We start from the raw sequence: 15,558 nt of genomic DNA, 5'->3' as shown, positions 1-15,558 counted from the left end.
TTTCTTGCAGCAGGAGAGTATAAAAACATAAGGTATTCTTACATTGATATTAAGAAAATAAGCCAACACACAACTGACAACCAGTGTTATCCATTGTACAAACAGACAAGAGATTTATACAAAAAATAATTACCTATGTGAGTAAAATAGTTCTTTAATTTGTTGCTCTTTACTCTTAGGAATCTGAATCTGCTGCCTGAAGGCAACAACTGAAATTTGGGAAAAACAGGATGGCTAATGCCTGACAAAACTGGGTTGGCCTTCTTTTTAACTTGTCTGTGATGCAGCTCAGTGACAGAGGTCTGCTGTGGACCAATAATTTTACTGCTAAATTTTTACAACGGTGTGTAAAGAGTTCCTATCCTTAACAATGAGGGACAGAACCAGCAAACAGATAATGTAAAAACAGATTAAATAAAAGACATATAAAAAAAAAAAAAAGTCATTATAGTTTTGTCCACTTTAAATTAATTGAGTTACCTAATGAAGTGAAGCCGTGACTGTACCTTCTTGCAAATTAGTTCTGTGTTGAAATCAAAGTTTAGCCTGTTATCAATGATTGTCCCTAGATATTTGTTGTGCTCCATCATGTCCACAGGATCCCTTTTTGTTATTGTTAAAAGAGAGGGAAGAATGTCACACCGAAGATCTACAGACATATCCTTGGTCTTATAGATATTTAAGCTGTAAAAATGAACTATTACACCATTGAACAAACTCAACAACAGGTCCAAGGCTGTCCTCCTTACAATCAGTGTGTTTATACTGTACACGTTTCAATTAACAGGTTATTCATAGAAACCCAATTTTATTTAAACCCTTATTCAGTTAGAGAAATCAGGCTATTGGCCTTTGAGAAACCCGGTTAGCAGAGGTAGATTTCTCCATAAATAACCCAATTATGCGGCCATGTTAACTTTTTACCAGGTTCTTGTTAAGGATTTTGTAGTCTGTGCATGTCCAATGCACTCTGACAGCCTGTGCATGTATTTGCTTTGTGCACATTTTCAACAGCCAAGGGTAGAAGTGCCCATAAAATACATTTCCAAAGGCAAATGTTCAGATAATCACATAATTACTTTTTCTCACTTCAAAAAATCACTAAAGTTATATTGATATGATGAGCAAAAGTGCTAAATTTAGCTAAACAATCTCAAAAGCAGTAGGGTAACACATTAAAAGTAACGCCCGTTACATGGTCCAATTACTCACTGATAAGTAAGGAGTAACTTAACGCAACACTTATCTTGCTGAAGTAAAAATACCAGCGTTTTTGTTTCAGTAGCACTGGATGTAAGGCAAGAAGCACTTATACCAGAATGCTGATACTTTGCAGGACTCAATCGCATATCCAAGTACAAAAGAGCGCACTACATGCAATCCAGTAACAGAAGCCTATAAATAAAGCGTCATTTTGCCTAAGCATATTCATAAAACACAAGAAAATGATCACAGGCATCATGCTTATTTTCAGATTCATGATGGCCAATGATAGTATTTAAGTCCTTTTTGTGCAGTTTAATGACAGTGGAGCATTTTGCCAAAGGAGAACTCCAGGGACCTCATAACACCGTGCGTAGAATTTGCACTAAAACATGGAATATGGATAAAAGTGGAAATGTACGTATGCACAAAAAAAAAATCCAGATGCATAAATCTGAGCATACGGCAAGTTCCCTGCATTTCCCCTTTACAAATCCCAATGAACGTGAAATGTAACTCACATGTATGTGCCTACAGCTCCACCCTGACTCCCCCCTAAGATTTTGCATATTTTAATATGCAAATCAGTATAAACACCACCTTCCCTTCAGGGTTTGGCTAAAAAACAATGGAAAAGGCACATGGAAAAAAAAGAAGAATTTCAGCAAATGTGAAGTGGAGGCAAGGAAAAACATACTACTTGTTGGCTTGCGCAGTGGTATAAGCAACAGAGGTGTGGTGGAGACACTCGAAAGTTCGAGTTCAGAAAGTGGCACGGTGTCCAAAAGAAAAACAAGTGGTCATATGTCATAGTCGACGTGAAAAGGCGAGTCGCAGCCAACCATCTGTATATTCGGTTTCACACATTACAAAAGCTGACCCCTGTGCGATGCTCAGGCAGTGATGATGCTGCTGTGCTGAGTACATCTTCAGGTGCTGGTTGCACACACACCTCTGCCATGGAAACTGCTGGGAGGCCATCTGGCTGTGATGATGATGGACTGTTCAGGAGTCACAAAATGCAATAATGGATGCTGTAAGAGATGTGGCCAATGAACTAAGGAAAATGTGTGTGGCTTTACACCAAGTTTAATTTTTATACATCTCAGAAATGAGAGTGGAAACAGGCATACGCACCGTTTATACATGAGGCCCCAGAAGATTACTTGCCCACATACCTATGGATTTTTAAGAAACCATGTTTCTGACTTCACCAAGTTATTTACTTTAATCCGGTTATGTGAGTGCATGCAAATGCACTGAATGACAGTCAACTGCAAATTTTAAGATACGTCTGTCCTTGTGTAATCTCCTGTAGTCATTTGAGTACAACAAACAGAAGAGGAGACAGAGAGCAGTCTTAAGGTGATCCACCTGATGAGTTATCCCTATGAGAAAAACAGCTTTTTTACTCCATCTTTGTGTTCTGTTAGTTACAAAGTACAGAATCAACACTACCAAGTTAGGATCCGAAAAGAATTTAACAGTTTGTCAACTAAGCTGTGAGGCGGGGTTGTATTAAAAGCAGATGAGAAATCCACAAACTGTAATCTTGCATTGTTTTTTGGTCCTTCCAAATGTTCATACAGTAGACTGAAAAGTGTCACTTTGGCATCCACCATACCAAACTCTGTTCTGTATGTAAAATTGGTAAGGGTCGAAATAGCCTATGTTACTTATGTCTATCTAAGATGTTGAATGGTTTTCTCCTGAAAGGTAATACTGGATCTGCTTCGATACTGCCCATCTTTATCCTCATTATGTTCTTAACAAAGTAGATAGAAATCACTCTCAGAATCAGACCACCTTAAGAATTACTCTGACACCTATTTTCCCATCTTCCTGGCTCCAGGCAACCTTTTCAAAAACATCTATTTCCATCCCCTCACCCCTAAATAGCTGGCTCCATATGGCAATGAGGCTGTCTGAACAGGCCAACAGTAGTGTTGATTGGTTTAAGTGCGATCAGATAGAACAAACAAAAAGGCAAGAGGATAATTCAAGGCACAACAAAGTCAAATGGGCAAAGAACAAAATTAATTGCACTCCAGAGAGAAAAAAAAAACAATTTTGGAAAAGCAAACAGAGTCAATAAGAATGGTCCACTCAGCCAAACATAACTGGTCAATACCTATTTGCCCAACATTGTCAAAATGTTTTCATACACAGTAAAAACATGAGGGTCTCCAAAATGCTGCTTGTTCAGTTTATCTGTTGTTCCCTATCTCTGCTCTAAGGCTAGTACAAAATTTAAACCTTCCAAAAGTGTCCATGAGTTTTGGCTAAAGGATTAATTTCAAAGTATCAGCAGCCATCCTCCCCACTGTACATCTTTAACAATCTAAACAAACTACATGAATGGAAGGCACAACTCAGGCCTTACAATTTTAAGTTAGTGTCAATTTAAATACTGTACTGTTTCACATCATTTTTACATCATGTATTTAATTTACTGGACATAATGTATCAGCATGTATTTTTTCCTGTTCTCCATATTAGATGTCCAGTCTTTTATCATTCCATAAACCTCTCTACCTAAAATACTGCACTTCACTCTTCAGTGTTACTAATCTGCATCTTACATTAACCCAAATGTACAGACTTTCTAACTGGTAGAAACTCATTTCTAAATATCTCCTATCAAGTACAAAGCAGCCAATATAAATAGTTCAGAATAAGGGGTCATCCTTACTCTTTCCCAAGGGTCCCTAAGCCTCTCTACCTAACTGGCAATTCATAATCATTTAGTTCTTCACGTACTATCCATGGTATTCTGCGTAGGATGTTTGTGAACGCCATCCAAGCATGCTTCACTGCGCTCTCGTCCCGTTAACCGTTTATTTTTGAATTTTCGTCTTTCCTCGATGTTATCCGATCGCCTTAGTTAATACTGTTTTCAATTTAAGTTTTAAAAGTAAAACAGCTGCAATGTCAAACCTTTCATACATCAAGCACAGAGTTATCAGTTTTGGGCTTAAGAAGAGCAAAATTCCTCCAAGTGCAAAAATTTTCTGTTAAGTCTAGGAAGGTTAGTCGTCAGGTTTTGAGAACACTACTGCCATAGACATGTACTGTAAAGCTAAAAACATTCTTGAAATACGTGATTTAGTTTAAAGTGCCGATTAAAAGTGGGCAAAACGCTACAAAGAAAAAAGGTCCAGCTTTATCAAAATACATTTTATAAAGAGAAAGGATAAATGTTATCACCCTGCCAAATGAGGTAGGCGTGCGGTTTGCGAATCCATTGTAGACTATCAGGAGGGGGCGTGGTCAAGAACAAGCCCCTTCATGTCAGAGCGCACGTCACTAGAATTAACTGAAGGCAGAAAAACGAAAGGCCGTCTGATTTCCGCAAGAAATAAAGCAAAACCCCAAGAGATTAAACGACATGACACCACAAGTCATATCTAACGGTTTGATGGCACTGCTTTCTCCCCCAAACCCCGTGCTGCGCTCCCTCCAAGTTTTACCTGCAGGTGACGTTCTTAGTGCTCATGACGAGTCCGCCACCATCACCGCTACTAGGTGCAGCTGTTAAAGGAGTCCCCCGGAAACTGAGGCGCTCGCCTCGTTCGGCAGTCGCGCAGGCGCATCTCGGAGTCTCCGTGTAGCTACCGATGCATTGTCCAGATGACGTCCTTTTTTTGATTTTCTTTATTGACGTGATTTTCAAGTTGTGAACGCCACTTTTTACATTAAGAAAAATAACAATAATAATAAACAAATAGAAGAGAAACGTATTATTTTGCACATACAAAGGTAGGAATGTATCATTAATCTTATAAAAAATTGATGTTAAAATAACTTTACAATAGTTTATAGTTTTTTTTTCGTTTTTTTCCATCTTTTCAATGTGTTTATATTTCAGCGACGGACGACACTGACGTCACAGGAGGCTCTGCGGCGCTGCACCTAAAATTAGACTGTTTATTAAATTATGGTTTCTTTCATGTTGGGTTTCAAACAGTTGCAGTTTATAGCGTTTGGCAATGGGAGTATTTCATTGAAGTTTAAAGCATGGTGTGGTCGAGTTTGCCTACCATCACTAACCGTCTGCCTGGTGTATGACTCTCGATATCGGGACTAAATATAAAAGCTTAAATTGAATATTGCCGTTTGTACTTGAATGTGCAACACTACTGTTAAGGAATGAGTAAAGAAAAAGTGTTTTCTTGATAAATCGATTGTGTCTGTCACAATGTAATGATTCATTTCAATTTTGAATTTTGTAACGCTAGATGCCTTCTTAAAACATTTACATTTAAGAATGTTGTATTCTCAATTATTTTGCGCATAAATTGAGAGTATACCAACTGTTATGCTCCTCGTTTCCGTCATAAAAAGCATAATATCCGTGTCGTTTAAGCAAACCTGAAATAGTCTGAATTAGCGTAAGCCGCCTTTATTCGGGGTATTCATAATAAATGTAATGATTAACTTCTTGAGGCAGATGTACACGATAAACAAGAATAGTTGCATTAAATATTTACAGTATTAAAATGGAGTTCCTATAGAACTGTATATTTTTCACATTCTGATAGGAGTCAATTGAGGGCTAGATCCCTACTAAAGGATCAGAAATACAAAATAACATCATATTTGTAAAAACTAACTGAAGAAGGGGCCTGAGTTGCCCTGAAAGCTTGCATATTGTAATCTTTTTAGTTAGCCAATAAAAGGTGTCATTTTGCTTGGCTTTTCTGTACATTCATAATGGCTAACACGGTATAACACAATAGTACTACTGGAAATAGTCTAAAACGATACCCACAAACTTATGTTTGAAATGTATCATTTTTAACTTTATTGAAGTGGCTTTAAGAGGACCACTGGTAAGGAATCAGTTATCAAAAAATATCCTCGTCGTGATTAGCAACTTCGAAACTGTGACAAGTGTCTGATCACACTTACAGGTGGTCTAACCTAGACACAGACACATATCTGACTATGCCACCCAGTTTTATTAAGAGACTGGGAACTCTTGAGATTTACATATGAAAGCACACAGGTTTCTTTAAATTGGGCGGTGAGTAAACACACAATGAAAGACACAGTAGCAATTTCAGGAAAAGCAGCAATAACCTGCATTCCACAAGACAATAAATAAAATCTAAAAATATTAGGAACGAAACCCTTTTTTTGTTGTTTAAGAAAAGCACACAGTCCCCACTCTAAAAGTCTGTTAAAAACATAAAAGCGAGGATACAACCTTTAGTTCTGCGGTGTTCCCACAACAACTAATCGTCCAGTTGCCCACCGATACACTCTTTTTCACTGGACACTTGTTTCCCAACAGAAGTTTTGCTACATTGTTGAATCCCTGTCAGCGTCTCTTTACAGGCTTCTTGGGTTGCTACGACAACCTATGCACGCCTCACTTCACGTGTATGACAAGCCGTTTTAACATTTAATCCGTTTAATTAGTTATCTGCTTTCAAAACTTTGATGTACACTCGTCTGTCTGTGAGACCCTGTGCTCTGTGCAAGTGGTCTTGGCAGCATTTTTAGTGGACCATCCCTCTCGCCATTCACTACCCAGAAGTATATATCTGCTTCGGTCTCTGCCTAGATTAACATAACGACTTATCAAACAATGGTAATACCAATTTGCTTTGATCAGCAGTAGTGTAGACATATTTTTGCTGTTTGATAACCTACTTTGATTCTGTAATTTAATCTATGTCATGCAGACACCAGCAACAATAACCTGTAATAGAATTACTCAGGAAATTTGCCTTTTCACTTATCACCAGTCCCCACAATGGTTCCCTATTACCCCTTCATCTACTGGCTTTTACATTTAATATTTACATGTTTCTTTGCCTAAGGAAAAAAAGAGAAAACCACCCAGTGTACAAAAGTGTTCCCCTCTGACATCAAAATGTTCCACTCTGACAAAAAAAGCATAAAACAACACTTCACCTACATTAGTAAACCCTTTTTTGAGTTTTGTGAAAAGATGTACAGTTAGATCCATAAATATTTGGACAGAGACAACTTTTTTCTAATTTTGGTTCTGTACATTACCACAATGAATTTTAAATGAAACAACTCAGATGCAGTTGAAGTGCAGACTTTCAGCTTTAATTCAGTGGGGTGAACAAAACGATTGCATAAAAATGTGAGGCAACTAAAGCATTTTTTTAACACAATCCCTTCATTTCAGGGGCTCAAAAGTAATTGGACAAATTAAATAACTGGAAATAAAATGTTAATTTCTAATACCCTAAGTTCTTGTCTATAAGCCGCGGCTTATCTAAGAAAAAAAGTTGTGAAAATGAAAAAATAGAATATCGGCTTATACATAAGTCCGGCTTATACATAAATCCGGCTTATACAGTAATCCCTCCTCCATTGCGGGGGTTGCGTTCCAGAGCCACCCGCAAAATAAGAAAATCCGCGAAGTAGAAACCATATGTTTATATGGTTATTTTTATATTGTCATGCTTGGGTCACAGATTTGCGCAGAAACACAGGAGGTTGTAGAGAGACATGAACGTTATTCAAACACTGCAAACAAACATTTGTCTCTTTTTCAAAAGTTTAAACTGTGCTCCATGACAAGACAGAGATGACAGTTCCGTCTCACAATTAAAAGAATGCAAACATATCTTCCTCTTCAAAGGAGTGAAGCAAACAAATCAATATGTCTGTTTGGCTTTTAAGTATGCGAAGCACCGCGGCACAAAGCTGTTGAAGGCGGCAGCTCACACCCCCTCCGTCAGGAGCAGGAAGAGAGAGAGAGAGACAGAGTTTGTTTTTCAGTCAAAAATCAATACGTGCCCTTCGAGCTTTTAAGTATGCGAAGCACTGTGCAGCATGTCTTTTCAGGAATCAGCTTTACAAAAGATAGCAACGTGAAGATAATCTTTCAGCATTTTTAGACGAGCGTCCGCATCATCTAGGTGTGCGAACAGCCCCCCCTGCTCAATCCCCCTAGGTCAGGATCAGAGAAAGTCAGCGCAAGAGAGAGAGAGAGAAAAGTAAGTTGGGTAGCTTCTCAGCCATCTGCCAATAGCGTCCCTTGTATGAAATCAACTGGGCAAACCAACTGAGGAAGCATGTACAAGAAATTAAAAGACCCATTGTCCGCAGAAATCCGCGAACCAGCAAAAAATCCGCGATATATATTTAAATATGCTTACATATAAAATCACAATTTAAATGACCGCTACGCGCGCGTGTTGACTCGGCGAGGCCCAGAGCAGAAAGAACGCGCTCCGGCCGCTCCAACCGCGCCATGCGGGGAGTGAGAGAGACGCCAATATCTCACACTCTCTCCCCCCTTAAAGAAATTAAATGGGTGCGAGTGAGACCACTGACCTCCCTCCCTTCTATTAGTTATAGGTTATAGTACGTTCGGCTTATCCATGAGTCCGGCTTATCTATGATACGATTTTATTTTAAAAATTCGGATGATTTTTGGTCTCCGGCTTATACATGAGTCCGGCTTATAGACAAGAACCTAGGGTACTTGGTTGAAAACCCTTTGCTGGCAATGACAGCCTGAAGTCTTGAACTCATGGACATCACCAGATGCTGGGTTTCCTCCTTTTTAATGCTCTGCCAGGCCTTTACTGCAGCGGCTTTCAGTTGCTGTTTGTTTGTGGGCCTTTCTGTCTGAAGTTTAGTCTTCAACAAGTGAAATGCATGCTGAATTGGGTTAAGATCAGGTGACTGACTTGGCCATTCAAGAATTTTCCACTTCTTTGCATTAATAAACTCCTGGGTTGCTTTGGCTGTATGTTTTGGGTCATTGTCCATCTGTATCATGAAATGCCGCCCAATTAGTTTGACTGCATTTAGCTGGATTTGAGCAGACAGTATGTCTCTGAACACCTCAGAATTCATTCAGCTGCTTCTGTCCTGTGTCACATCATCAATAAACACTAGTGTCCCAATGCCACTGGCAGCCATGCATGCCCAAGCCATCACACTGCCTCCACCGTGTTTTACAGATAATGTGCTATGCTTTGGATAATGAGCTGTTCCACACCTTCTCCATACTTTTTTCTTGCCATCAATCTGGTAGAGGTTGATCTTGGTTTCATCTGTCCAATGTTGTTGATGTTCTTTAGCAAAGTCCAATCTAGCCTTTCTATTCTTGAGGCTTATGAGTGGCTTGCACCTTGCAGTGCACCCTCTGTATTAACTTTCATGCAGTCTTCTCTTTATGGTAGACTTGGATATCAATACACCTACCCCCTGGAGAGTGTTGTTCACTTGGTTGGCTGTTGTGAAGGGGTTTCTCTTCACTATGGAAATGATTCTGCGATCATCCACCACTGTTGTCTTCCGTGGACGTCCAGGTCTTTTTGCGTTGCTGAGTTCACCAGTGCTTGCTTTCTTTCTCAGGATGTACCAAACTGCAGATTTTGCCACTTGTAATATTGTAGCAATTTCTCGCATGGTTTTTTTCTGTTTTCGCAGCTTAAGGATGGCTTCTTTCACCTGCATGGAGATCTCCTTTGACCGCATGTTGTCTGTTCACAGCAAAATCTTCCACATGCAAGCACCACACCTCAAATCAACTCCAGGCCTTTTATCTGCTTAATTGATAATGACACAACGACGGACTTGCCCACACCTGCCCATGAAATAGCCAAAGAGTCAATTGTCCAATTACTTTTGAGCCCCTGAAATGAAGGGATTGTGTTAAATGCTTTAGTTGCCTCACATTTTTATGCAATCGTTTTGTTCACCCCACTGAATTAAAGCTGAAAGTCTGCACTTCAACTGCATCTGAGTTGTTTCATTTAAAATTCATTATGGTAATGTACAGAACCAAAATTAGAAAAAAGTTGTCTCTGTCTAAATATTTATGGACCTAACTGTAACTTTGACCCCACATATCCTATTAGGGGGTGAACCCTTGAGGTCATCTGAGGTGGTATGCACAACTTCAAGCCTTTCTGATATTTTTTGCTGAAGACCCCTATTGGTTTACTCACTATAATAAGGGTGTAATTTCCTGGACAAAATATGGTCCAAGAATGGTCTAAAAATAAGGGATTTTCCAGCCTATAAGGCTAAAAATACTGGGAAACCCCATAAAGCACAACATGTTGCATAACTAGACATTGGGACAAATCGAATGGTATATCATAAGTGGGGTTTTCTTATACTGGTGAGTCAGGACTATTTGTAATGGTGTGCATCTAGCCAAGCTGAGCAATCAGAGGAGAAAGGCCTTGGTAAAAGAGGTGACCAAGACCCTGATGGTCACTTTGGCTAACCTCCAGGGACATTGTGTGGAAATGAGAGAAATTTCCAGAAGCAAATTCATCACTGCAGCATTCCACTACCAGATGACACATGAAAGCCTGCTTGGAGTTTGCAATGAGGCAACTAAAGGACTCTGAGACTATGAGAAACAAGATTCTCTGATCTGATGAAACCAGGATTAAACTATTTGGCTTCAGTGCTAAGTGTCATGTCTGGGGCAGGCCAGGCACCACTCATCATCTACACATTACCATTCCAAACGGTGAAACATGGTTGTGGCAGCATCATACTGTGAGGTTATATTTTACCAGCAGGGACTGGAGAACTATTAAGAGCTGAGTTAAAGCTGAACAGTGCAGAATAGGGATAACCTTAATAAAAATCTGCTAAAGAGTACTCCGGACCTTGGACTGGTCCAAAGTTTCACCTTCCAATAGGACAATTACCCTAAGCACAAAGCAAGTACAACACAGTTGTGGCTTAGAGTTAGGTCTATTAATGTTCTTGAGTGGACCAGCTAGAGCCCAGACTTAAACCCATTTGAACACCTTTGGAGAGACCTGAAAACAGCTATTCCCCAAAGGTCTCAATCTAACATGACACAGCTTGGGAGGCTCTGAAGAGAAGAATCACAGAAAACCCAAATATCCAGGTGTGTGAATCTTGTCACATCATACCCAGGAAGACTCCAGGCCATAATCACTGCCAAAGATGCATCATCTTAGTACTAAGTAAAAGGTCTGAAGACAACATGACAATTTGGAGTGTCTCCACAACAAAAACCCATTTAATGAAGGTAAAAGTTAGGACAAAGGTTAGTGACCAAATAATAACAAGGGTGGACCATTAGTGTCTGTCGTTCAAATGATCACTTCTGTAGAGGAGCTCTGTCTCTCTCAGTTGTGAATTCTCAATTGGATGCTGATGTCTGGCTTTACCCATGTTTACATATCAGATGGTGTGGAAGAGTCGGAATATCTGGGCTGGAACAGGAAATGAACTTGGAATAAGCTACCAAGTAGCATGGTAGACAGTAAGAGTTTAAGAACTTTCAAAGCTAGACGATGTATTTTTTGAAGAATTAAGTGGATAGGACTGCAAGCTTTTTTGGACTGAATGGCCTGTTCTCATCTAGATGTTCTAATGTTCTAAATGAAGCCAGTGTTATTCCAATGGTTCCTCATCAGATCTACTGATAAAAAGGTGGTAAATGCATCCTCTCTCAGTTGGGATTGCATGTAACATTCTCAGAGGAGCCCTGAAATGCCTCCAAATTGCAGATAGACTACAATAATGAGTTGGGACACCACCATGTTGACCCTTTATAATTGGAGTTTGAAAAAACAAAGAAAAACACCCAATAATTGTGGTGATGTCTTTCCAGATACAAGTTCTCAATTGAACTAACTGAAGATAGCAGACCTTCGGGTCTTAAGTCGTTCAGACAAGAAGAGGTGGGTCCAGGTGCGTGGATACTGGAAGTGAAGTCAGTTATGTGTTAATCTTACAGGCCTGCAGATGGAGGAAGAGAAAAGGCATTTGGACTCGGCACCAACCCTTGGAGCGGCAGGGAATTATAATCATCAGAGCCCTTAAGCTATTCCCTATGTGCACATGTGTGATATGAGCCCCCATCTCAGCCTAGACCTGTTGGGTCAGGCAAATCGAACTGTGAGGTCATGAACTTGAGAAAAAGCATTAGCACTGGAATGGTCTAAAAATCACCTGATGACACGCAGGTTCAATTCTTTATGAAGGGACATCCATTGGAAGGGTGCATGATCGGTCACTAGAGTGAACTCACAGCCCAGGAAGTAGTACCTCAGTTGATTAATAGCCTGCTTTATCGTCAGGTTTTCTCTTTCCACCACTGCATACCTGGTTTTCCGGTCCAGTAGTTTCATGATGAGGTGTTCAACACCATTGACGTTATGGCTCAGCACAGCACCAAGATCTGTGACTGAAGCATCAGACTGTGGCATAAAAGGTAGAGAAAATTTAGGAGTTACTAACATATGTGCTAACGTAAAGGCCAGTTTTAAGTCTCGGAATGCGATGTCTATTTTACCATCCCATACCACCTCTTCTTTATAAGGTCTGTCAAGTGTGCTGCCCTCTTGCAGAAACAAGGAACAAACTGGCAGTAGTACAATACAATACAATTTATTTTTGTATAGCCCAAAATCACACAAGAAGTGCCGCAATGGGCTTTAACAGGCCCTGCCTCTTGACAGACCCCCAGCCTTGACTCTCTAAGAAGACAAGAAAAAACTCCCAAAAAAAAACCCTTGTTGGAAAAAAATGGAAGAAACCTTGGGAAAGGCAGTTCAAAGAGAGACCCCTTTCCAGGTAGGTTGGGCGTGCAGTGGGTGTCAAAAAGAAGGGGGTCAATACAATACAGTACAATACACAGAACAGAACAAATCTTCAATACATTATAAAAATAAAAATTTTAGAAGTATGGAGTAGAATTTAACAGTAGATGATATCACATAATATGAGTTGGATTTGTTTAGAGTCCTGGAGACCTCATTCATCAAGCTGCCTTCCCCTTTTTGCCATTCCATAGCTGAAATAGCGCTAATCCGATGAAAGGGCCCCTCTTTCCCACGATTCCTGCGATCCTCCATCAGGGAAGTCTTTAACTTAGGCAGGCAAAACAACTTGACAGGTGGGCCATGGCACCAAGTGTCACATTTGAGTACCGAGAAGAGAAACAGAATAGGTGAGGTTTACTATCAAATTATGACTATCATGTTACTTATGTTTTAGTGCTAATGACTTATAACAGAGATGCAGTCTGTACAGTTAATCAGCAGCTCTAGTCAGGATATGCTAAACTGAAGTAGTGAGTCTTCAGCCGGGATTTAAAAGCTGAGACCGAAGGGGCAACTCTTATAGTAGCAGGCAGACCATTCAACAGTTTAGGCGCCCTGTAACTAAAAGCTCGACCTCACACTGTTATTTTATTAATTCTTGGAATCATAAGCAGACCGGCATCTTGAGATCTTAATGTGCGCTCAGGTTTGTAAGTCATAATAAGTTCAGACAAGTAAGCCGGACCTCGGCCATTTAATGCTTTATATGTTAAAAGGAGGATTTTGAAATCTGCCCTAAACTTAACCGGGAGCCAGTGTAAGGATTTAAGAATTGGAGTTATGTGTTCGGATTTTCTTGTTCTTGTAATAATTCTTGCAGAAGCATTTTGGATTAACTGGAGGCTGTATAAAGAACAGTTTGAACATCCAGTGAACACCGCATTGCAGTAGTCAATCCTACTAGAAATAAATGCATGAATTAATTTCTCAGAATCCTGTTTATTTAGAAAATGCCGTAATTTCCCAACATTTTTAAGATGGAAGAAACATGATTTGGACAACTTTGCAATATGTGCTTTAAATGACATGCTAGAGTCAAAGAGAACTCCTAGATTGTGGGCTTATTCAATAAAATTAATGGTGATTCCACTAAACCTAAGAAGGCCTGGACCTGCTGCTCAGTCTTTGGATGGGGCCATTTCATGGTGGCATTGGCTTCGGCACATTGTTGTCATACTGTGCTAAGCCCTCTAAGTAGCCCAAATATTTGGCCTCCGTCAACCCGAAGTAACATTTTACTCAGGTTGATCTGAAAACCTGATTCGCTTAGCACAGAAGTACAGTGTCTGCCTGCTGCATGTGCTGGAATAGTTAACAACGTCATCCAGACAGGCAGCACTCTAGGTGTTGTAGGGACACAGCACTCTATCCACCAGACACTGGAAGGTTGCTGGTGCCCTCTGCAAACCAAATGGAAGGACATGATACTGCAGATGGTTGCCAGAGGTGCTAAACGTGGTCTTCTTCTTTGCGGATTTTGTTAAAGGAATTTGCCAGTACCCTTTTGTCATGTCAAAAATGTTCATAACTTTACCAAGTCACTCAAAGAGCTCATCCACTTGCGGCATCAGAATAAGCACTAAATTGGGAAACTTGGCTAAGTCAATGGAAATTGTTGCAGAAGTTCCAGCTTCCTTCTGGATTTGGGACTAGGATGATGGGGCTAGACCAGAGACTAAAATGTTAAATGATCACACCAAGATCTAGCATTTTCCTGATCTCAAGTTCCACTTCAGTTCTTTTTACTTCCAGGTTACATTCTCGGATGACATCTCCTGGTTCTATGATGATGTAATGCACAATCAGAGAGGTTCTTCCAGGTTGTTGTGATGGCTGATTTGACCTCTTGTCATTGTTTGGGCATCAATTTGGTTCTTTTTTGAGCAAAGTAGGAACAAAGTTGTCTGCAGTAGGTGTGAGATCCATGTCCTTCCACGGTTTCCACATATTTACACGGTATACTTGTTCCAATGGCCTACAGTTTGGTTGTTTCACCAAATATTTAACCAATGCCTTCCTTTTCTTAATTTCATAAGGACCTTGCCAATGGGCCAGTAATTCAGAATGGGAAGCAGGAATGAGTAGCATGACTCAGTCCCTGGGATGGAACTCACGAAGGGTTGAGCTACGGTCATAATAGCGAGCCTGTGCTGAATATGCCTGCTCCATGTTCTCTTTTAAGATAGGCTGAATTTCTGCAAATCTATTGTGTAACTGTGTCAAGGATATTAGTGGAGGGGAGTACTTATTCCTCCCAGCCTTCTTTTAATATATCCAATCATCCCCAAGGTTGTCATCCATACAATAATTCAAATGGAGAGAAACCTGTGGAAGCTCATGGGACCTCCTGGTATGTAAATAGCATGGGGGCGGGGCTTATCTCAGTTCCTCTCATCCTTGCCGACCATCTTGCAGAGCATTTGCTTGAGTGTCTGATTAAACCGCTCTACTAAACTAGAAGTTTGAGAATAATATACTGAGGTTTTTAAGTGCTTAATCCTGACTAACTTGGCAACTTTCCTGAACATCTCTGATATCAAAGAAATCCCTTGGTCAGTTAGGACTTCTTTAAGGATGCCAATACGTGCAAAGACCCCTACTAGTTCCCATGCGATATTCTTCTAATTGGCCAGTCTCAGGGGAATAGCCTCAGGATATCTTGTAGCATAATCTAACACAACTAATGTATACTTATGGTCACAAGCAGGGAGTTCAAGGGGTCCGACAATATCTACCCTTATGCACTCAAGTA

The 15,558-nt window shown here is 40.1% G+C and overlaps 2 protein-coding genes across 21 annotated transcripts in view; one reads left to right on the top strand and one right to left on the bottom strand.

Moving 5' to 3' along the window:
* Positions 1-15,558, bottom strand: part of LOC127525814 (E3 ubiquitin-protein ligase makorin-2-like) — a 218,235-nt gene that overhangs the window by 6,945 nt on the left and 195,732 nt on the right. Inside the window, exon 1 of one of the 2 annotated variants that reach the window (XM_051921503.1) lies at positions 4,674-4,771. The exons of the other annotated variant lie outside the window; for it this stretch is intronic. Within the exon in view, the coding sequence (XP_051777463.1) occupies positions 4,674-4,699 (26 nt within the window). The 5' untranslated portion in view covers positions 4,700-4,771. Of the gene's footprint in view, positions 1-4,673; positions 4,772-15,558 lie in introns of those variants that run through there. 2 annotated transcript variants of the gene reach the window in all.
* raf1b (Raf-1 proto-oncogene, serine/threonine kinase b) overlaps positions 1-15,558 on the top strand; it is a 303,901-nt gene that overhangs the window by 105,194 nt on the left and 183,149 nt on the right. The window lies entirely within an intron of this gene.

The sequence above is a fragment of the Erpetoichthys calabaricus genome, chromosome 18 (assembly GCF_900747795.2).
Source record: "Erpetoichthys calabaricus chromosome 18, fErpCal1.3, whole genome shotgun sequence".
In the NCBI taxonomy this organism is placed as follows: Eukaryota; Metazoa; Chordata; class Cladistia; order Polypteriformes; family Polypteridae; genus Erpetoichthys; species Erpetoichthys calabaricus.
The sequence above is the reverse complement of the archived record's forward strand: the minus strand, read 5'-3'. Positions and strand labels throughout refer to the sequence as shown.